We start from the raw sequence: 24,588 nt of genomic DNA, 5'->3' as shown, positions 1-24,588 counted from the left end.
TAGATGGTGATCCCCATCCTTACCAGGCTGAGGCAGTGGATGTATTTGGTTTGGCATGTCTAGCGTTGTCCATAGACAACTGAGGGGGTTAAGGAGGACTTCAACCAAAGGAAGCGTTCCCCCTGCAACCGACCGCCACACACACACACATCCTATGCTCTTTCTTACCCTCAGGCCTTCACTTAGGGCTCCTCTTTACCTGGCTAATTTTTATATTACACTGGGCTCGTTCAGTCATAAGTGATAGAATTCCAACATAGGTTAACATTCAGAAAAAAGGGAGCTATAAAAAGGGCACTGCCTTCCAGGGACTCTTACATCCTCAAGTCTCTTTTTCCGTATTTATTCAGCTCCTGGTGTGATGCTTTCATTTTCTCCTCTGTAGGTATAGAACCCTGGCCAGCAGTAGGAGCAGGAGATGGGCGTGGAGGGATTCCATCTTACGCTACTCCAGTTTACTAATTCCAAAGAGAAAAAAGAGAAGTTTCCCTTCCAGTGTCACTGTGAAAACTCCTCTGGAAGGACTCAGATGGGCCTAGCCTGGATCTCCCATCCTCTCTTCCGGTTAATCACTATCACTGGGGTTGAGGCCTATGATTGGCTGTTTCCAAGTCATAAGCCCACCCCAAGGCAAGATGGAGAAGTGATTGACAGCCCCACAAAATTGGATTGGCGCAGGAGAAGAGCAATTACCTAAAGGAAGAGGTAACATTCCTTCCAAAAGAATAGAAAAGATGCTGGGCAGAGGCAAGACAATAGATGTCCTTTATGATCCCTGTGATCTCTTAAGGCTTAGCTCAGGTGTCACTTCTTGATACCCCTCTGTCCCTGTCTCCTCTTATTGGGTTACACGTTCCTCTCCAGGCTCATGTTACATCTCGGCGGTACTGGTGCACCCATATTAATTTATAGTTGTCCATCTATGTGTTGGTCTCTCTCACTAGACAGGAGCTTTTTGAAGAGAGCTACTGTGGCTTATTCCCATTGGTACACCCAGCCCTTCAGCAGATAATGGGAGCTCCAGGAATGTTTTCAAAAAAAATAATAAATGAAGATGATTACAAGATGGCACCAAATCCTCTTAAATTAAGAGAAAGAGGTAGGAACAAAATAAAAGTTTAAAAGTACGAAACACTGTGATAAACAGTTTTTATTAAGTAATTCATTTGATTTTCACAACAGCATTTGAGGGAGATATTCTTTCTATTTCACAGACAGGAAGTTAAAGGTTAAGGTCCACAAGGTCATATAGCTGAGAACTATCAATATAATAATTAGCACTTAGGTAACTTAAATCCAGCCTGTTATCTTTCAGCTACATTATCTTCTGCCCGCCTCCTTCTTCAGGTTAACAATGAACTTATATAACATAGCGATGCTCTTTTCCCTTCTTAGTAATTTGGACATTTTCTGCCAAGAGATTGTTTTTTACCTAAATGCACTCCTTAGTCAGTTTTGCATCTTTCATTTGTTTCTTTACCCACAAAATTAGAGGGTTGAAGGGGAGACTCTGTAAAATCCCTGCAAGTGCCAACATGATAAAATTATGCAAAGTAAATGAAACCGAGTAAAAGTAACAAGGATGCTAACGCCAGTTTTCTGGTTGTCAGTGGGCAGGCACACCGTGAAGGAGTTGTCTTGGGTTTACACCCTCTACTCTCTGCTCCTCTTTCTTCTGTTTCAGAGCCTCCTTTATTCTCTCCTTTTGTATCAGTTGCTCTTTTCTCCCCAACACCTTAGTCCTTTTACTTTGTCCTTAGCTTCTCTGGACCCTGCATTTCAGCTCCCATACCCTCCACAGTCCTCTCCTCCTTGCCCTCCTGCCACAGAGCAGGCTGAATTGCCCAGAAGCCTCCTGAGGTGTGAATGACCTCTGGTAATCTCAAGGGTGATCCACAACTGAATGAAACACTTGAATGCAAAGAGCTAAGGCTAATCGTGGGTATTTTGAAAGTATGATGGATCCAGTATGGATTTTTTTTTTTCTCGTAGGACAATTTCTAGACCCATCCAATCAACCAAAGTGGCCTATTTGAGGCCAGCCCCTTAGGGAACAGTGGCTCGAAGTGCAATTCCACAACCATCCTGATCTAACCTCATGGGTTGCTTGTTAAAACTGCAGCTTCCTGGGCCTCACCAGACCTAGTAAATCAGAATTTCTTGGAGCTGGCAGGCAATCTGAATTTAAAATATGCTCCTTGGTGATTCTTAAGTTCACTAAATTGTAAGAAACTGCCTTTGTGCTAATTATCCTCTAAAAATTTCATACATTATTATCTTTTTGCTTCTTTAATTATATCAATGAATTTTAATTATATGGTTCTTCAACTTGCACAAGTATTAGACATTTGACTGAAGAATTTAGCAACAATATTCAGCAAATATTATAGTTTTATTATATACAAGCCACAGAGCTATACTTTCTTGACCTGAAAAAGATAAGAGGTAAATTCTCCAGCTTATGTCCCTCTTTTAAACGCTTCCATGGGGGGTATTTATTCACAGTCAACACCAACGGTAAAGCTGAAGGAGTGCCTTGCTTTTTATACATTGTGCATTTCCCCATTTTTCTGTCGTTTAGAGAGAAACTGTGTTTTTATAATTTTGCATAAAAGTTTAGTCGCAAAGTTTTCTGTTTGGCTCTTATGTTAGGATGCAGTTTCCTGTATACGAACCATACCTACGTAGAATCACGTCTCTGTGTATTATATATACCTACACATGCCTATATCTTTATATAGAAATCTATACTCATATCATCATACTTTCTCCTATGTCAAGGGCTTTATCCCAGAGATTATCAGTTCAGTTTTCTTGAATTGTCACTGTTCTCTGGTGACTGTGAGGCAATTCAGAGTTTGGGTTAATGGCAGATCCAGGCCACATTCCTATCACTTTCTCTGAATGTTCTACATCCATCTTCGGGGCGGGCAGACAAAGCCTTATCACAGGCACTGGACTGCAGCTGGAATGTTGGTCGAGGGGCAGTAACTGCTACCCACGTCCTGATGGTCTGTCTCCACGTTCCCCTCAGCTCCATTCTCAGGCTGTGAAGGAAGGTCACACTGTCTGTTCTATGGAAACTCCGAGTCCTCCGAGGTCAAAATCTCCCGTTAAATGTGGTTTCCTTACTTACAAAGCAAACAGGGAGCAGGACCAGAATGGGACTGCTCGGTTATCCCATCAGTAGGAAGTTCTTTGGCTCCTTTTGCTCATGGCCTACAGAGAATATCAGTCTCTGGATGAGGGGAGAAGGGCTAGAAACAGGTAAGGCACAGGTTCCCAGGTAAGGCACCCATAAACCCCTGAAGCTGGGCATGGCTGGAGTCAGTATCATAGAGATGGAGGCTGATGTCCCATGTGTCCCTTTCCCTAGGGTTTTCCAGCAAGCTTAGCTAAACGTCCCCTCAGAGCTTGAAAACTCAGAAATTCTATGCCCCCAAACGACTGTGATTTTCCAAAATTTTGGGTTAAATAAATATTTGTGTATCACTTTGCAATTTACAAAGTGCTTTTCACTTAACATAATTTTAAGTAATGAAATCCTCAGATGCTCCAATGTGGTTTTATTTTAAAGGAAGCAATCTGAGTTTCCATCAACTCCACCGGGATACAGTGCATGATGAGCAGCTTTAAGGGTCTGTAGAATTATCAGTTAAAAGAAACCTCAGTCTCCCTTGATACAGCCAGACTCAGAAAGCACTTGATCTGTCCTCTTCTTACAGCACTTATCATCGATCTTGCATTTCCTTCCTTACTTACTTGCCTTATCTCACTTACTAGATTTGAAGTTCTTTAAGGCAACATCTCAGATTTATCTTTGCATTATTCACAGCGCCAGTGGAACTGGCAGGCCACAAATTGGCGTTTGTAAAATGAATTAATGAATGAATGTGGATGAATAAATTATACCCACTTCCTATTAATCTTCTGGATTTTATCTGGCTTATGTGAAGAAAATCCCCCCAAAGGAAGGAGGCTAAGCTAGAGACTTTTTAAGGAATACTATCTTTCAGAACCTCCCCCCACCCCCCAACGGACTGGGGAAACTTGTACTTTATAACTAATAAAAGACTAGTGAGTTCTTTCTGAAAAATTTGTTTAAGGCCCCTAGTGGTTTATCTTTACTACCTCGTAAATTGTTAACTCTCAAATATTAAACCAGCAATAAACCAGAGCTCCCTTATCAATCATCCTTTCCTCATTGTTTATACGAACTAGGAATTTAGGTTGCTGTTTTTTTTTTTTTCCCCTCCCAAGTGTGATGATCATGTAAAAGAATCACAGGAACACACTGTGAATGACATATGTAAGGAAGAAAAATTCACACACAGCACAAACTCATATTTTGCCGTCACCTCAGCCTTGCAACAGGCTCTGTAATAGATGTTTGTGTGTATGTATATTGGAAAAATAGAAAAACAAGGTCAGCGCAAACAGTATTTGTACGTATGAACGAATGTAAAACAAAATTTCCAGTTTTTCTTAACATTAAAAATGACACCAAGAAAATTATATAAAATAAATATACCCTTGGAACTAGGACCCCAAATTCAGCAACATCAGCACACTGAGATGGGAGAAAGAAAACCACCCTGACTAAAGACCAGGTTTGCCTGGGGTGGGTGTGACTCCCATTTTCGGATAAGCTGAATAAAGGGGATCGTGTCAGCACGAGGCATCCATGCTAGCTCTGGGCTCTCGGCACTCACAGTCCGCTCCGGGTGCGCCGCCCCAGGCCAGCCGAGCGCCAGCCCCGCTGCTGCAGCCGGGGAGGGCGCGCGGTCAGGTGACCCCGGGCGCCACGTTCCCGGAGCCCAGCCTGCGGTGACCGCCTGGGCCGGGGCCGAACCCGGAGCCGAGAGGAGCTGATCTCCCGGAACAAAGTTGCCGGCTCTGCGGCAGCGGCGGCAGCGGGGCGGGAGAGCCAAGGGGGAGGGGGAGCGGCTGGCCGGACCTGCTCGGCCCCCTCCTCCTCGGGAGAGCGAACCCCGAGTGCCCGGACAAGAGCCAGTTCCCAGGAGGGCGGCCACGCGCACCCCGGCGGTCCTGCGCCCTCCCCTGCCTCCAGGGCCTCCGGCGCTCCCCTCCCTTCGCCAACAAAGGGGCAGGCCCGCGGGGCGGGGAGGGAGGAGGCGGAGCCGGAGGAGCGAGCCGCTCGCGCACAAAGTTGTGGAGTCGCCTTTCCTCGGAGGAGGGGAGCGGGCAGCCGCAGCCTGCAGCGGGCTTCCTCCCGCCGAGGGGCGAGGAGGAGCCTCCGGCTCCCGAAGCCGATTGGGGAATCTCGGGGAGCGGTGCCCCCCTTCTTGCGGGTCATTTCGGCAGACGGAAAACTCTCTAGTGTTTGGCAAACTTGGTGCCTGCGCGCCCGTTCCAGGTTTGCACTAGGACTGTTTTGTTTTTGTTTTTGGCGGAACTACGGGGCAGGAAGATTGCACAAGTTAGGGGCGTTTTCAGTCGGGTGTCAAAAAAAATTTTTTTTTTCTCTCGGATCTTGTCTGGTTTTCCATAGTTCCTTTTTAAAAAACGCCGCATCACAAAGCTCACGTTCGCACACACCCCCGCGATTACTACGCCTCAAACACAGCGGAGGAGCTCTCGGCCCGCTCGGGACGCGGCGGCGGCGGGCAGGAGAGGCGGGCCCGCGGGTCACGGGAGCAGGTAAGCCCATGCATTATTGAGCCTCGGGCCGGGTAATGTGACCGCAGCCCCGGGGAAACGGGGCGTAGGCTGCGGGGAGGATGGACTTCTCTGCGGCTCCCGCGCCCAGGATCAGCGTCCCGACCTCCTTCTCGAGGCTGAGCCTAAGATGTAACCAAGTTTTGCGTGCACTTTCCTGGGAACCTCCGTTCAGCTCCCCGCGGCGGGACAGAGAATGCCAGAAACGTGGAGAGAGCTCGGGCGAGGAGGTCCTCGGAATCCGTGTAGTCGCGAACGACCCAAACTCCTCCGACTTGTTCCGGGCTCCGTCTTGACTCTCCCAGTCTTCCTCCCGGCTGGGGTGAGAGGGTCGCGCCTCCGTGCGCGCCGGGCCAGTGATCTCCAAGAGGGGACGTGGCTTCCTAGAGGGCCTGTCACACACACCCCAGCCCCGGGAAGGCGGGGCCCCGGAGGTGTCCGCAAGGACAGGGTGGGGAGAGGTTCCCAGCTATCCGCCTGGCAGGAAACGTGCTCGACCTCCGGGCCGTTGCTGCTCCCGAGGGTGGGGCTTTGGAGAGGTGACGAGGGGCGCTCGGTCGGTGCGTAGTCCCGCGCGGTCGCCTCTTCTGGTTTCCCGGACCCTTGGCATCTCTTGCTACAAGTGGTAAGGTAATTCATGTCCCTTTGTGGCTCCGGGTCCGACGCTCTGGTTGCCCAAGGCCCCTTTAAAAACCAAGACAGCACTAATTTTAGGCTGTGCAACTTTTAGAAGGCACGCTGTTAAAAGTGAATTTTTTCGCCAAGCCCCAGATTACCAAAGGGACTCGTGCCAGGGTTGTTTCAAGGGGGGGGGGGTAGAAAACGTGTCCGACTTCCAAGAGCCAGGGAACTCACACTTTGTTTTACGCTTAACTGGGGAGCCCGGGTCTAACCTGGGTTTAACAGCCCCTCTCACAGGGATGCCCCGGGGAGAGCCTCCTCTTTACCAACCTCCAGGTCACCTGGGTCACCAGGGCCTCGCGGGTCGGTTCTTCATGGAACTCCCCTTGGGACGGTCAGTTGCCGTAGCGGGCGTGAACCGAGTTCGGGGAAGCCCCGATTCCCGGGGTTCGGGCGGGAGCTCGCGGCCTCAGGGACCCCCGGCAGTAGCCTCATCCATTCCTTTGTAACTTGCATGGGCCTCAGGAAGTCGGGTGGGCCCCTCCGGGCTGGTTGCTGGTGGGCCCGGGGCACGCAGCCTGCCGATAGCGCCGCGAGTCAGGCGAGAGCTGCTGGAATGCGAAGCTTCTGGGTGTCTTGGCTTCCAGAGGGCCAGGTGGCGAGGGCCAGGGTTTACGCGGGGTCATTCCCCGCCACCTGGACCCGCATTTATGGGACCGATGAGACAGCTCTTTAACTCTCCTTCAGGTGTTTACCTAAAATTGATTGCCCCTGTAAACAGCATTAACCACAACAGTATGAACCTTCCCTTGGAGCGCTTCCGAGAATGAATGGCAGTTCTTGGCACTGGGCGGTGTCTTTTACTAAGTTTCACGCGGAGCCGCAAACTCTGGCCCTCTGGGCTTCCTTTTCCACTCTCTCTAGCATTCTTAGGTTTTGTTTCCCGGTGTAAATGAATGAATAGTTTTTGCCTAAGGACCCACACCATATTTCCATCGTAACTGCACATCGTTAAACGTGTTTGTATTCTTACATTTTGTAATTTCCAAAAAAAAAAAAAAAATTAAAACATTAGATTTGCCCCTAAGGCCATCCCCCATACTTTCAACCCGGGTTTATTGCCGCACACTCACGGCTTCTGGCCCATATGACAGCCAGAGACGTTCTGAAGAAAGTTGGTGAATATAGAGTGTACTGGTTTCAGTGAGAAAGAGCTGGCTAAACTGTGCAGAACATCATTATGAGGCAACAGAACCTAGAGCAGAGGTAACAATAAATTACAACTGTAGAGGGGCTTAAAGCTTGTAAAGCAATATCCCATTCATTTATTCTGTTTCTCACCTAGCTTGGTGTGGAAAATGGCCTTGCTTCCATACTATTGATGTAGAAGTGGAGGGTCACACGGAGGCACATTGTTAGTGATGAAACTTTGATCTGTCTTCTGACAACCAATAATGAATTGCTGCCATATGTTACTCAGCTTGGAGACCCCTGCCCATTACTGGCACCAAGTGTCAGTCAGTGGGTATCTGTTAGTGTTAAAATGGTCTTCTGTGCTTCTCCCACCTTCCCATTCTTGTCCTCTGATCCCCCTTACTGCTGTATCTTTGTAGCATATAAAGAAGAGAAAATCTGAGAGTTTATCTTAAGTAGTGGCAAAATAAAATATTATGATGAAGGAATATTAATGTGCAAATGAAATAAAGTTCTGTGTGAACAGTTTACTTATCTTTTAGTGACTGGGAAAAGTCTTTGGAAAGTGTTGAAGAAGACCCTTGGCTAAGACCACTTATGAAGGAGAGCATTAGAAATATCTTTCAAAGGGAATAATTAGTTGCTTTCTAGTAAAGAGAATTTTTTGGGGGCAAAACTGATTTTCCATAATGAAATTTTATGTGCATTCTTCTGAACAAAGTTTTTGGTTCTTGAATATAATAAAATACACTTAAGAATTCAGCAAATCTTTTGCAGTTATATACCCCTCAAAAAGAACTTAATTACATAATAATCCATAAAGTATAACAGTAGTGGACGATATAAAAAATGAAAAATGTTTTTTATACCCTCACGAAGTCTGGCAGGCTGATGATCCAATCCATGTATTCCTCCCTACTAGAGGGGAAATTGTTCCTAAAGCTTTAGCAATCCACCACAGTCTTCATGTGCGTCAAACACTTTAACACTTAAAACATTTTTCTAAGGTAATTTTGATCTCTTTATTATTAGAACACACCTTTTTCCTAACTGGTAAGGAAAAAAATAATATATTTTATATATTTATATATTATAAAATAATATGGTGTTTCCTTGAATGTTATATGTCATAAAACATTGTAATATGTAAAACTTCTAATTATTTCATAAATATGTGAAATGAAATATATTACAAAATAATAATGCCACATGGTGTATCCTTGAAATAAAGAACTGAGTTGTCTAATCCTAGTTAGCCGTAAACTCTGGTTGTGATATCTATTGTAATATGTGAATTAATGTCTGTTATTTGTAGATTAATATTTGGATGTGTTGACTGTTATATTCCCAATTAAATGATTAATTTATTTAACTGGCATTTGGGGTGCTCATAAGGGGATGTTAGGATATAGCCAAGTTGCTGAACTTAAACTTGAATTCTGATTCTGTTTGGATTGTTTGGGCATTGTGTTCCAGAAAGTACTAGGGCTATTATTATTGACATTCTTAAAGAAAAGTGGTACTGCAGGATAGAATCCTCAATTCTTTACACTTCAAAGGTGCCTCTGACTAATTAATTGCTAAAGATTAAAATTATTTTGAGTGATATGTATTCTCAGCAGAATTTTCATGATGTATTTTCCAGAATAAAATCTGTGTCAATGGATAACATGTAACCGTCCAGATTTATATATAATCCAGACCATTCCTGAGATCAGACTTTTTTGTTATCTCCACTTGTATATCTCAGAGGCATCTCAAACTCAGTAAATCCACGTCACACTCATTATGTCTTCCTTTAGAGGCTCATCCTTCAGTGTTCCCCAGCTCAGTGAATGACTCAATTGCCCAAGCCAAAATTGGGCAGTCATTTTGCACCTCAGTATCCTGAACGTCTTACATCCAATCAGTTTCCAAATCCTACTGACCTTTACTTGATATATAAAATACCACAAGTCCACACACTTCTTTCCATCTACCCTTATTTAGGCCACAATCTGTTGCTTCCCAGCTTAAAACCATCTACTGGATTCCCACTGCTCTTTTTTTTTTTTGGCTGCGTTGGGTCTTCGTTGCTGTGCGCAGGCCTTCTCTAGTTGCCGAGAGCGGGGTCTACTCGTCTACTCTTCGTTGCGGTGCGCGGGCTTCTCATTGCGGTGGCTTCTCTTGTTGAGGAGCATGGGCTTTAGGGCGCGCAGGCTTCAGTAGTTATGGCGCACAGGCTTAGTTGTTCCACGGCATGTGGGGTCTTCCTGAACCAGGGATCGAACCCGTGTTCCCCTGCAATGGCAGGTGGATTCTTAACCACTATGCCACCAGGGAGGTCCCCCCACTGCTCTTTAGGAAAGCCTTGACATGGTCTCTAAGGCCCTGTCCCTGGTCCTATCTACCTCACCTAGTTCAACAGGTCTCTCTCCTCTTGGCTGTTCTCTCCAAAAGCACTGGCTCAAATGTCACCTCTTCAAGGAAGCCTTCTTTAATTGCCCAGAGCAAATCAGATTCTTCTTCTGTATGCTCATACTACTCTATGCTTCTCCTTTATACATTTGTAACATATTAGTATTATAATGAAATAATTCATTATATAATTAATTGCTTGGTGTCTATGAATTTCAAGGTAGTACAGGCTGTGTCTCTTTTTTTTTTTTAACATTTTAAATTTATTTATTTATTTATTTATGGCTGTGTTGGGTCTCTGTTTCTGTGCGAGGGCTTTCTCTAGTTGTGGCAAGCGGGGGCCACTCTTCATCGCGGTGCGCGGGCCTCTCACTATTGTGGCCTCTCTTGTTGCGGAGCACAGGCTCCTGATGCGCAGGCTCAGCAATTGTGGCTCACGGGCCTAGTTGCTCCGCGGCATGTGGGATCTTCCCAGACCAGGGCTCGAATCCTGCATTGGCAGGCAGACTCTCAACCACTGCGCCACCAGGGAAGCCCTGTGTCTCTTTTTGATAGTCACATTTCCATTGTCCAGATCAGTGCCTTACACATAGTCTCTGAATGAATATTTGCCGAATGAATGGTTACTATATATAACTTTATATAACTGTATATGACTATATATAATGTATATGTATAGTTTGATATTTATAGTCATATATATTACATAGTCATTATACATATTATAGTTGTATATTATAGCAATATATGTGATATGTTATACATGATAATATATATGTCAACATATACATTATAGTCATATATATATTTTTCAAATTAATACTTTCCCTTTTCTCTTTAGGTATTGATGTTGATCATTATAGAAAACTGAAAGTCTTAAAAAGAGGACCTTGTAAAGTCTTTGGATTATATTGAAACTCAGCTAAGATGGCCAAGTATGGAGAACACGAGGCCAGGGCTGATGGTGGGCAGAACGAGTTCAGTGACATCATTAAGTCCAGATCTGGTAAGTAATGGAAGCTTAAGAAAATGAATGATTTTTATGCATAAACTACTTAGAAGACAGGTTTTTATTGGCTTGTTTTGTACTGTTCTTGTGAGACAAACTTCTTTTGAGAAACATAATTCTGACAAATGACTATTACATTGTAAATGGTAATATAATATCTCTGTGTATCCTATCTTAATTTCTCAACCCAACTTGGTCTCCTGGTATGTTGCTTGGCATTGCTTGGTGAAACTGCCACCTGTTAGTTGATTGCTGTTCATTTATAAGAAACCCCTTGAACACAAAATGCAGCTTAAAAAAAATGATGCTTGAAGTAGGAAGTACTGTGGTTTATGCTGGGATGGATCCTCTTGAGTTTTGCTTCCATACCGCCTTTCCTCCATCCCGTTTGGTGACCATTTCTAGGCCAACAGGTGTCTTCCTACCTGTTCTTCCCTTTTTGAAACTTCTTATGAACCTTCCCGAGGCACAGTTTCCACTTAGGTAATATAATAAACTAGACTAAGACAGATTAATGGTTTTCATATGAACATTTAAATTGGGGACTTAAGGATACCACTCCCTCCCCCAATTTTTTTATATAACCGAGTGCTTTTTGACTCTGGCTGTACAAATGAATCAACTGGGGAGTTTTTTTTAAAAAAATGCAGATGCATTGTCTCCACTACAGAACTATTGAATAAAAATTTCTGTATTTTTAAAAAGCTTCAAATACAATTCTGAGATAGACTCTATGGGGAGATATTTTTGAGCAGGCAGGACCTTTCTGAGTTTTGAAAATTGCACAGAACTCTACCCTGGGTGTGAACACTATACTTAAGTAACTTTGAGAGTTACTTTGGGCTATAAACTTACATCCAGTGTCACTTTAAAACCATAAAAGGAACCTAAAGTCTGTTTTTGCTGTGTGCACCATCTTTATTTATGTTAGGAAGTTATTTCTTATTGTATGAATCTGGAGAAATATGCACTGAAAATAAGCTCCAAATTAATAGAGATATACATTTAAGATACATTTACCTCCATGACACTATTGTTGGTTGATTGGTAAAGATTTTGGTTATTACAGTCTTGACTCTAAATATGTAGCTTGAAGGATATTTTGAGGGGTACAGCTTAATATCTTATTTTAAAGTATGCTCTGAGAATGTTTTATTGCCCCCAAGTTATTTTTGATTTAAATGCTTTAGTAGTATAGAGTACTATGTCGATATAAGGGATTACTAATATCTTCTTAAGAGTATAGAATGTATATCCAGAAATATATAAATGTAACAAGGAGGAAAATGAACGTGAGACAATTTAACGTATCCATGCTTGTCATGTTCTATAAATTGTGAGGAGTTATGTTCTTAAATAGTTTTCTGAGTCAACCTCCATTACAGTAAGACCTTTGATATTTATAACTATGTACTTTAGCCATGTTCATAAAAAAGTAATTATATAAGTTTAAAAATACTGGGTATATATGATGTGTACCCATAACTTTCAAACTATTCTTTAAATTAAAAATGATTATTTCAGAAGACTGGCTATTCTCATACACTATTGGGGGATAGTTGGGCAAAAATTATTACATGTTTTTAACATATGCATAACCAGTTGGCCCAGTAACTCTATTTTTGGAGTTTTGTTCCTAGGGAACACACAGAAATATACAAGCAAAAAGTTGATCACAGAAAAAAATTATAAACACCATAAAAATGCAATATTGAGGACTGGTGAAATCATAATTTCCCAAAGTATTTTGAAAGCAGCATAAGTTCTAATCTGTAATTCAAATAAGGATGTCATAGGCAAAATAATTTTGGGAAACAATGGTTAACCTACTCTGTTCCTTTTAGTGTAGGGCACTTGAATTAATCATATAGAAACTCAGTGGAGCTAATTAAATTAGCGTGTATTCATAAAGTAGAAGATTACACATTCATAAAAATGTTTGTGTATGTATATGACCATAGAAGTATGTTCTTGATGTTACAAAAAATGTGTGCAATATGAAGTCATTTATGTGAAAATTATTTTTTTTTTCAAAAAAGTTTAGCAGAGTGTATACTAAAATGTTAATAGTGGTCATCTTGGCGTTTGGGGATTATAATTTTTCTCTTTTTACTCATATGTACTTTCTAAAGCTTTTCAATGAGCCTGTATTACTTCTTATATTTTTAAAGTATTTTTAAAGTATTCTTAATAATCTCAAATTGCTTCGAGTGTTTTAATGCCAAGGTGATGACTATTACTTTTTTTTTTTTTTTTTTTGATGGCTCCTACTTCAAAAAACATTGAAAAGTTAGCAGTTGCATAGCTGAGATCTGAATCACATTCTTTTGGCTGGATTATGTTACGAAAAGCAGTAGATAAATTTGGATATGAATGGGCCTATTAGTTCCAATCTTGCTTTCTGGAAGGCACTTTTCTGATTCTTTTAAGGTAAATAATAACTCAGTGGTCAGTTCTCATGGTACTCTAAAATTTACATGTTGAACAGGGATCTTTAGTTCAGATTAAGTCAAAGGAATCATCTACATATAATGCATATATTTTTTTAACATCTTTATTGGAGTATAATTGCTTTACAGTGTTGTACTAGTTTCTGTTGTACAACAAAGTGAATCAGCTATATGCATACGTATATCCCCATATCCCCTCCCTCTTGTGTCTCCCTCCCACCCTCCTTATCCCACCCCTCTAGGTGGTCTTAAAGCACCAAGCTAATCTCCCTGTGCCATGCAGCTGCTTCCCACTAGCTATCTATTTTACATTTGGTAGTGTATATGTGTCAATGCTACTCTCTCACTTCGTCCCAGCTTACCCTTCCCCCTCCCCGTGTCCTCAAGTCCATTCTGTATGCCTGTGTCTTTATTCCTGTCCTGCGCCTAGGTTCATCATTTTGTTTTTTAGATTCCATATATATGTGTTAGCGTACAGTATTTGTTTTTCTCTTTCTGACTTACTTCACTCTGTATGACAGACTCTAGGTCCATCCCATAATTCAAAAAGAGTCATGTACCACAGTGTTCATTGCAGCACTATTTACAATAGCCAGGACATGGAAGCAACCTAAGTGTCCGTCGACAGATGAATGGATAAAGAAGATGTGGCACATATATACAGTGGAATATTACTCAGCTATAATGCATATTTTTAAAGAGCCTCCTTGGATGCGTTCTATGCTGAATTTTTACTTTTTCATTTTTTTAAGGGAATGTTGTCCTATAGGAGAATTTTGATTCAAATCTGTTCCTCTATGTTTCTTCCTTTTGAGGGACTATCTATGGGGGAGGGGATAGAGATTAGGGTGGAAAAGAGAAGTGATGTTGAGATTATACTGGTAAATTTACCTCTTGGTTTATGAAGATTCCTCTTCCTCTCCAAATCCTTGAGTTTGGACAGTCTAAAAGCCTGGCATCATAAAAATATTGGTGCATTTTATGTTAAGGTATTAGGATTGTTTATATTGACCTTATTCAATATTAATTTGCTTTATGCAGTGTATGAGGTTTAATAATTTTTTAAAGTCATTTTCACCATCTAAGCAGAAATCTGAAATATCAAGAGTAGGTGAGGAAGTAGTTTCATGAATATAAAAGTCATACATTTCTTTATGGTTGTAATACATTTGCCTTGGATTTGAGTGACTTTTAGAAAAGAACTTGAAAGAATATGACCTTTAATGATTCAGGGCCTGGGCTTGGGTAAAAGTAGATCTTTCGCTACCTTAAAACATGCAAGTCAAATTCATCCGTCATTGAGTGCATCTTTGATAGCCTGAATTAGTGGGCTTCAGAAAGTTTAACAATTTATTAAGTATTTTGAGAGTAGGCCAAGAGTAAGAATTTTTTTTAAGTGAAATATGTTGTCAATGGAGTCTGTGATGCATAAACTTCTGCTTGGAACATTTTAAACATGAAATAATAAAATGGTTTGAGATATGCGTAAAATCAAAGAATATCCTCTCCGCTATTTTATTCTGTCAGTAGCTGACACTAATGCCAGTAACATAGAATAAGTCAACCTTTTCTGTTCTTCTCAGTGCTGGTGTGGTAAGTTTTAGCTCAAAGCCCCCTAAAGAAGGTAGACTTCAGGGCTAAAGACTGTGCCAACTAGCTCCAAGTGGGGATTTTGACTGTTTAGGGATTAGAAGCAGAGATTCTCAGATGGGAACATTTGTTGAATGAATTAGTCGGTAAACTCCACATCGTTGTATGATTGAAAGCATTCTTTCAGAGCCTGTAGGCAGGAAGCCTGAGTGTAACAGTTTTATCATTTCTTTCTTCACCTTTTCTATTCTTGTGTAATCCTGGGATCTAATTGTTGAGGGAACCTTAGAGGCCCTATCACCTGGCCATGCCTGTGGGGTGGTTACCCAACCTCTGCTTGCACACCTCCAGTGACGGGAATCTCACTGATGATGATGATGATAATGATGATAATTCTAGCAACTTCCATTTACTGAACACATACAGTGTGCAGATGTGGTGCTCAGAGTTTAATCCTCACAACCACTGCTTTACAGATGACAGACATGAGCCACACAGAAGTATAATAATTTGCCACACTGGCCTTCTTTCTATTTCTCCAAAGGCCCAGTCATGCCTACCTCAGGGCCTTTGCACACCCCTCTTCCCCTGCCTTTGCCTGATGGGCTCTTTCTTGTCATTTAGAGCTAGGCTTCTGTGTCACCTCTGAGAGAACTTCCCTGCTGACTTTAGAGAGTACCTCTCCCAGTCATTCTTGACTGTATCACTATATTTAAGTTCCCCATATGCTCTATCGCTATCTGGTACTTTTCTTGTTTTTTGTGCTTGTTAATGTCCTTCCTACTAAAATTTAATTCTACAAGAGTAGGGACCCATATATCCCTGGGACCAAGCGCAGTGTCTAGCTCACAGTAGGTGAGCAATGAATGTCTATTCAATGAAAAAGTCTACAGAACTAGAAAGTACCAGAGCTGGGGTGAGAACTCAGGTGATCTGACTCTAGAAACCCTGCATTTGACCTCTGTAGAGTGCCCAGTTTCCTAATTTACCAGGTAGTTTATTCTGTTGCTGCCGGAACGTTCCTTTTTATTTTGTACCTAAATCTATCTCTTAGAAAATTTGCAGAGTATCAGTTGTATTTATATATCCTCTTCCTTCATAGTTACAAGACTGGGACCCTGGGCTGTGAGACAGAGCTGCTCCAGGCCTCCGGCTGGCATCACAGCGCTGCTAAAGGAGGGCCGATTGCAGGAGACAGCGTGCTGCTCCCGGCCCTGATTATTGTCTCTGCTGTCATTCTCTGTTAAGAGTTAGCAAAGGGGAAAATAAGAGTTAGCAGTCCTCTGGGTGGAAGGTAGAAAAATTGATAATCTGTTTCTGACATGAATTCCCTTTTCTCTTTTCCCCTGTCTGCTGCTCAAGGCTTTTAACTGACTGGTGAAAAAAAGGTAGTGGATTTCAGATGCACTGCGATATGGCACAGTTTTAAGTCCTGGTCTGATGCCCAGATGGGTATCTGGCGTTGAAAGAGCTGGTAGGGGTAGGGGGAGGGAGAGAGAAGAAAAGAGAGGCCAGTGAAATAAAAATAAAACAAATTATTTAATATGGAATATTATATATACCAGGTTACATTTATAGCAGGCCTAAAAAGATGCTATGTTTGCAATAAAGTAAACTTGCTTAACAAGATGGGGTTTTATGAAACTATGAGGAAAGTTACCGTATTTGTTTATCTTTTAGAGGCCTTTCTTTAGGAAAGACAGTGGTTACGTTGTATTTCCCATTGGTCTACCTCTTTCTCTTTCATTTAGAGAAATATCTGTGAGGGGATTTTCCTAAAGAGTTTAAGGGACTGTGAAAAATAGTTCTTCTTCTTGTTGTTGTTGTTCTTCTTCTTTGTTTTTTTCTTTTTTTCTGAAGCTTTACTTGTCTGGAATACCTGTGCTTTGAAGGGAGTCTTTGAGCAGATTTGGTTTTTTTCCATGAGCCCTGGGGATTTGTGGTGAGGGACAGTGACCCTGGTGGAAATTCAACTCCGGCAGAGGAGAGCAGCTATTCTTGCCATGCGCATAAAAATATTCTCTGTGTTGGTACCTCATTATGCTGAAGTAGTGCCATCATAGAAAAGATTTCTGTATTCATGTGATTCTCATGACCTGTTATAAGGGTTGTGAAAGCTGTGTCGGTGATGCGTTCTTGAGAGAAAAACATGAATTGTGGAGAATGTTCTAAACAGTGGAAGTACTTTTATATAGACAGAACGGAAAACTCAGTTTTATTGAGGCTTATTTGAGTCCAGATTTGAGCTAGATGCCAATAGGATGATTTTCTGGGAACAAGGGAACATGCAAGATCGTTGATGGTTGTAAAAATTACTTAAAATTTTATTGCGAAAGATTACTCAGGGGCTTTCACATGTATTGGTTAGATTTTTTTTCTCCTTAAGCTGTTTGTGTGGAGGCAGAGGTGTTTCCTGTATTACTCTTTCTATTTTTTTGGTATGCCGTAAGTGTTTAATAATGAATACAGTCAGTTTAGTATTTGAAAGGTGAGTCAGTGTGAGTTTTTAATATATATTTACCTTCAAAATGATGGCTGTGGACTGAAGAATCTAAGCCGGATCTAGTCCTTTCACTTTTCCTTCCTCTGCTCCTCGATTAACACCCATCCAGCGTGGGAGGCAGGTGGGCCCGGCTCCCCCGTAGCACTCCGGCCTTGGTGCTGATGCCTTTTCACAGCCAAACACCTGAGATTTCTTTATATTCCGTGGGCCTTCTCTGTCAGAAGCTTGGTCTCCTAGCCTAGCTAATAAGGGGAACTGTTTGTGTGTGGGCTCATCTGGCAGCTAAGATTAAGGTTTGGAGTGGTACAACCTCACATTGGTTTTGAAAACTCAATTTACTAAAAAAAAAAAAAAAATCAGTTTTGTCACAGCCATTGAGCTCATGATATAGAGCAGGAGAATAACATTTCATAGGTGAATATTTTCAGATGAACGTTTTTTGGGAGGTGGGTGGTTGGCTAATTATGATTTCTGTCCAGTTCAATAATCTTAGCATTGAATTGTGTAACATTTTTCCCCCCAAAGAGCAGAAGAAAGCACATAATGGCATTTCTGATGTAGCAGAGAAATCCAATAAAAAATATGACTTTATGTCTCGAAAGTGGCACAACTTTGAAAACTGCCGTGGTTGAAAAAATATCTGCTTAGATCATCTTCTCTAATTCCATAGTTTTAATATTTGCACATTTCTTTCATGCCATGTTCTAATTAAGATTTTGGTGTAGGACATTTTCGTGAAGAAGACCTGGGGGTGGAGAATAGCATTTTGAGGTTAATACTGATTGATTGCTTCTCTTGCTACTCATCAGCTATGTGAGTCTTGTGATTTAATATTAGTTCAGTAATTACATAGATGTAAACATATGCTTTTATTTTGAAAGTCCGGTTTTGGGTTCAGCCTCTATCCGGTTCTTAACTCAGGCTGCATGTCAGATTGACCCCTGGGGATTCCGATTCAGTTAGTGGGGTGGGGTCCCAGCATCCGGAGTTTTAACAAGCTCCGCGGGTTATTCTGTTTAGTGCCATTGATTTATGGACAAAGGAGGCAGGCTTAAGGCTCTTGGAACCAAAGTGAAAGTGGTCTGTGCATTTCAAAGGAGCAAGGGAGAACTATAGTCAAATGTTGAAGATTATTTCTACTTACAAAATCTTTTTAAATAACTTTAAGAGGTAATGGATTTCTTGGTATTGGATGTTTTTTTCTTTTGCCTTGTATTCTGAAGGGTTTTGGTCATGTTGAGCAAAGGTAAAACTGTGTAAAGTGAGTCAGGAGAGTGATGAAACTTGGTGCATTTCTTATTGTGGTCTGTTGAACCATGGGATCTTACCAAAATATTCAGCCCTGAAATATTTCTTCATGGAGCACCTTGGTCTTCAACTTGGTGCATTGAACCTCTTCCTGCTGCAAGCTTAATGTCGAATCCTGAATTCTTTTGTGGAGTCATCTGAACTCATCATAAAAATTTATTGTCTATCTTTTCTAAGAAAAATTTCCAAGGCAGATGTGGTTTTGACTCGTGGTGAGGAAAAATCCTCACATCCATCCTATGTTGGTTTTCTTTCGTTTTTTTCCTTTTTAGTTAAGTTATAATTTATTCATACAGTGGAATGATTTGCAATGAAAAATCACACATTCTTTCTGTATTGATATGGGATGATTTCTAAGATATGATATAAAGTGTAAAAACATAATAACATTATGCTAGTTTTATCTTTAAGGTTAAGGTGTTACATATGTATTTGCCTCCTTGTTATTGTAATTTTAAATAGGTGAAATCTAGTACTTACATTTAATATAACTATACTTTCTTTTTGCTATAAAGTAATTTAAAAATGAGTGAATTTTAAAAGATGAATAATGATTTTTTTTGTCAATGATGAATTAGGAGTTAAGTGATGTATGGACCACCACAGCAAGTTCCCTAAGGATCTATAAATACACCCCAGAGGTCTTGGGATGTTCTTATATTCATTTAACCAAACCTAACCAAACACCAAACCCCCAATCTCTTATAGTCCTTGAGTTATTTGCCATAAAGTCTTTGAGCTCTAATCTTTAACCTCTTTGAAGACACAGAAGGGAATATTCATTTCTTCATTGATTAAACAACCTCCAGGGTGGTTTGAGATACATAATTGCTTTTCTGTAAGTCATTGTGTGGAATTTGAGATCAGTCTCAGAATTTAATGAGATCTATTCCTGAGGCAGTTTTAAGGTTGAGGCTTACAGAGACAACCTGGTGAGGCCTGAGTGGGATTGATGATTTCTATTTGAACAGAGACTTTTGTGCAGAGGTTGTACAAGTGTGAATAAATTTTTTTTCCTGAGGTTTTATTGAGATATAATTGACATACAGCACTGTGTAAGTTTAAAGGGTCCAGTATATACAGAAGGGATAATATTAGGTTTGACTTACGTACAGCATGAAATGATTATCATAGTAAGCTTAGTGAACCTGCATCATTTCATATAAAATCAAAATTTAAAAAGGAGAAAAAAATTTTTTTTCTGTTATGAGAACTCAGGATTCACTCTCTTCACAACTTTCATATTGTTAATTACATTTATCATGTTGTACATTACATCCCTAATACTTTATCTTGTAACTGGAAGTTTGTCCCTTTTGACCAAAGTGTGGGTAAATTTTTTTTTTTTTGGATAATTTTTTTTAATGGCAAAATATACATAACATAAAATTTACCTTTTAAAACATTCTCAAGTGTACAGTTCAGTGGCATTAAGGTACATTCATATTGTTGTGCAGTCATCATCACCAGCCATTTCCAGAATTTTTTCATCTTCCCAAAGTGAAACTCTGTCCTCATTAAACACTAACTCCTCTTCCCCCTCCCTCAGCCCCCGTCATCCTTATGAGGAAGGCTTTTCAGATATATCTGAAACAAATAGACCACAAAATAAAACCAAAATCCATCCCAAAACAGATAGACTTAAAAACCAAATTTGGTTCTAGGTCGTAAATGATCCATGTCTCAAAGTGAATTGTTATATTGCCAGTTTAAAAATTATACTATCTTTTTAAAATTGAGGTATAATTGACAAATAATATTATATGAGCTTCACGTATACAACGTAATGATTCAATATTTGTGTATATTGTGAAACATGCTACAATGAGTCTAGTTAACATATGTTCTAGCACCATAGTCATAGCATTGTATTTTCTTGTGATGAGAGCTTTTAAAATCTACTCTTAACAACTTTTAAATATGCAGTACAGTATTATTAACTATAGTCACCATGCTGTATTTTATAGCCCCAGGACTTATTTATTTTATAACTGGAGGTTTGTACCTTTTGACCCTCTCCTCACTCATGCCCATCCCCAACCCCTGCCTCTGGTAACCACCAATCTGTTCTCTGTGTGGTTGAGATTTTGTTTTTTAAGATTCCACATATAAGTGAGATCATGAGGTTATTTGTCCTTTTCTGTTGACTTATTTCACTTAGCATAATGCCCTCAAGGTTTATTCATGTTGTTGCAGGGGGCAAGAATTCTGTCTTTGTTATGGTTGAAAAATATTCCAATGTACATTTTCTTTATTCATCCGTTGATGGACACTTAGGTTACTTCCATATCTTGGCTATTGTAAATAATGGTGCAGTGAACCTGGGGGTGCATGTATCTTTTCGAGTTAGTGTTTTCATTTTTTTTGTGTAAATACCCACAAGTAGAATTCCTGGATCATATGGTAGTTCTGTTTTTATTTTTTGGGGGAACTTCTATACAGTGGCTACACCAATTTATATTCCCACCAACAGTGCACAAGAATTACCTTTTTTCTACACCCTCACCAACACTTGTTATTTCTTGTCTTTTTGATAACAGCTATTCTAACAGGTGTCTGGTGATATCTCATTGTGGTTTTGATTTGCAATTCCATGATGATTAGTGATGTGGAGCACCTTTTCATGTACCTGTTTGTTGGTCATCTGTATGTCTTCTTTTGGAAAATGTCTGTTCAGATCTTTTGCCCATTTTTAAATGATTGTTTGTTTGTTTTTGCTATTGAATTGTATTAGTTCTTTATATATTTTGGATATTAACCTGTTGGAGGAGGTCATCGAGGGGATGTGACTGCTGGTTGACCTGCAAGGAGGATCCAGGCAATCAGAGGCTCCTCAGCCCCTCCCCATCCTTGGAATATACGTTCCACTCACTCTTCCTACACTAGGAGCTACTTCAGGGATGTAGCCTTGAGAGAGTAATGTGTTATTGAGACCATCTGGGTCATATATATTACTAAATCCCTTAAGGACTCTATATAAACTCTTAAGAATTTGGCCAGGCAGAGATCTACTCGTCTTGCTGTCACCAAAGACAAGCCTCATATGTAAGTTCCCTTGCTTATTAAACCTGTCACCTACCAGTGAGGAGTGGTCTGCCTCTTTCTTCCATCTCTCCTTGCCCTTTGTGTATGGGGGCCAGTTTCACATTTTACTTAGGGAGCTCTAAAGGTTGCAACCAACATGACCCCTTATCACGTATATGATTTGCATTATACTGTCTTTTAAAATTTAAAGTACAAGTATGACTCAGAGCTGGGAGAGTGAATCTGCATCTTATTTGGTGTTGAAGGCTCCTGGCCTTATCCAAAAGCCACCTTCTGGGGGGCCCTGAGATAAAACTCCATGTATGCTCTAGTTTACTTTGTTACCATATATAGTCCCTTCATAGGTGTTTGGAAAATGTTATACTGAAGGATGTAAAGATATTTATTTTTGTAGTTTTACATGTGGTATCAGTGGCCAGTTCTATAATATAACAGACTCTTCCTCATATGTTAAATCCCATTTTAATGCTTTGTCTGTAAAAAATTATCAGAGTGACTTGAATTATTTTAACTTATGTGTGCTTTTTCAAGAGATGTAGCCTGTTAGAAGAGTGTTGGTATTTGGAGAATGCACACACATGCTTGCCCTCTGTCTGGGGCTGGCCTTATTGAGAATTTGGTGTAGCACAGATCTTATTCTAGGGACCTGGCATCAAGGCAGATTGCTCAGAGAGGGGAACTCATTTGCATGTATGTTTCAGTGAAACATTTAGGGAAGTCTGATGCTGACCTATCTTTCTAGCCTACCCCCAACCCCCCACCCGCCTGCAAAATACCCTGTGAGGGAGGCCAGTCGTCCTTTTCTTGCCTTTGGGACATGGCTTGCTTTGTTTTCTGTGCTTGATTGTTCTTCCCTCCCCACCCCTTAGTTTTGAAACCCCCATCTTTCAAACATCAGCATAAATGCCACAAAGCATTCTATTCTTCGATCGATCACAGAGTCACAATCCATCTCCTTCCCTCTTGTTCACTCTTTATTTCTATTTTTGGCTCTTCTTGTTTGTGTATGGGTACATGATTTCCTAATTTGACCTTCTGATTGCCAGCCTTTAGCTTAGTTGCCACACACAGTAAGTGCTCAATAAAAGCTTACTATGCATTTTAATGGTTTAATGAATCAGACTTGCTTATATACATACCGTATTCACTCAGCAAATGCTTGTTGTTCAGTCAGTGTTGCTAGATGATGAGCCCAGAGGTGAGCAAGACATGTGTCTCTTCTTCAGGTGCTCTCAGGCTGGCTGGGAAGAGAGGCGTAAAGAGACATCCCTGCACAAAACCCGGCACCATGTACATGAGGCTGTGGGAACAATGGGAGGGGGAAGGACAAAGTCTTTCCTTGTTGGGAAGGAGGGTGGGGCTGGAAAGAGAGAGCCTTAAGAGGAAAGTAGCTGAGGTGTGCCTTGAAGGATGCATAGGAAGTAGCCGTGTGGATCATGGAGGAAGGGCATTCCAAGCTGATGGATAAGAACAATGCATTTTGAATCTGCAGCTGGTAGGTGAGTGTGGCTGGGACACGTGTCTCAGATGATGGGAGAGGGTGGGACCAGATTTTGAAAGCTCTTTTGAAGCATGCTAAGTGGTTTGATCTTTTCCCTGTAGGGAGCCACTACAGGATTTTAAGTGGGTTAATGTCGAAGGGGCTCAGTATTGTTTATCAAAAAGATAACTCAGTGGACAGCATGAAAGATAAATTTAGAAGGGAGCAGAGCTGAAGGGCGGAAGGGAGCAGGTAAGAGTTGTGAAAATAACTAAGGTTAGAGATCATGGGGGCTTGGACCAGCATGGTACGGGTAGAGAAGGAGTAGGGGAGAGGATTTGAAAGATCCTTAGTAGTTAGTAACAACATGTATAAAACCACCACGTAAACTTCACTTCATGGGATTTGTTTTATATTTTTCAATCCGATGTATAGCTTTTCAAATTATAATTCATATATATATTTTTCAATCAGATGTACAGTTAAAAAAATTATAAGTCATGTTACAGCCCTTTCGGTATTAGCTCTTCCTCCAGAATTAATATTCTTTTCTTTTTTTTGCTGTGCCGTGCAGCGTGCAGGATCTTAGTTCCCCAACCAGGGATCGAACCCATGCTCCCCTGCATTGGGAGCGTGGAGTCTTAACCACTGGACCTCTAGGGAAGTCCCCAGAATTAATATTCTTAACTTGATTAATTTCTACATTTTAAAGGTAGTTTTTTACTCCTTAGTTACATTGACTACTGCTGTTTTTCTAAAGTATTGCCTCTTGGTCAGTTTATGTAGGTAACTGAATTGAATTGTTTCAATAGCATTTGTAATTTTTTCCATATGTATATTCTGAAAGAAAGGTCATGCTGCAGAAAAAAAGTAGGTTAATTAAAATGAGAATAAAGAAAAAGGTTATTCATATTTATTTAGTATAATATAAAAGTTCTTTGAAAAGGTAGCAAAGAAAGGTAATATTAATCTCATCTTAAAGGGAAAATAATAATCTTGGACAGCTAAAAGAAAATCTACGTGTGAAAAGAGCCTGGAAAACTATTTCAGAGGAACTTTAATTGAAGAATAGGATGTTTCATGTGAGGATAATGTCATCCTGTAATACTAATTTCAGCTTCAACAGATAGGATAGAGTAAATGCAAATTGAAAATAAATTAAGAACAGGTGTTGAGAAATACCTTCCATTTAGGGAATAATTAAGTGGTGGAAAGGTGATTGGAGTTCAGTCAATAAAGCAGGGGCGCTCAGAAATCATAATTATTCAGGTAACAAATGCTTTTCTTAATGTGATGCTCTGCCGTGGAGGTT

The 24,588-nt window shown here is 40.8% G+C and overlaps 1 protein-coding gene across 5 annotated transcripts in view; it reads left to right on the top strand.

Moving 5' to 3' along the window:
• The first annotated feature begins 5,540 nt into the window (after positions 1–5,540).
• Positions 5,541–24,588, top strand: part of UTRN (utrophin) — a 505,750-nt gene continuing 486,702 nt past the window's right edge. For 3 of the 5 annotated variants that reach the window (XM_068550755.1, XM_068550756.1, XM_068550752.1), the window contains exons 1-2: positions 5,541–5,661; positions 10,733–10,897. In XM_068550755.1, coding sequence (XP_068406856.1) covers positions 10,819–10,897 — 79 coding nt within the window. In that variant the 5' untranslated portion in view covers positions 5,541–5,661; positions 10,733–10,818. Of the gene's footprint in view, positions 5,662–6,126; positions 6,310–10,732; positions 10,898–24,588 lie in introns of those variants that run through there. The other 2 variants (XM_068550753.1, XM_068550754.1) reach the window with 2 other exon arrangements.

This window comes from Eschrichtius robustus, chromosome 9 (assembly GCF_028021215.1).
Source record: "Eschrichtius robustus isolate mEscRob2 chromosome 9, mEscRob2.pri, whole genome shotgun sequence".
Classification (NCBI taxonomy): domain Eukaryota; kingdom Metazoa; phylum Chordata; class Mammalia; order Artiodactyla; family Eschrichtiidae; genus Eschrichtius; species Eschrichtius robustus.
This window is presented reverse-complemented; position numbering and strand designations above follow the sequence as displayed.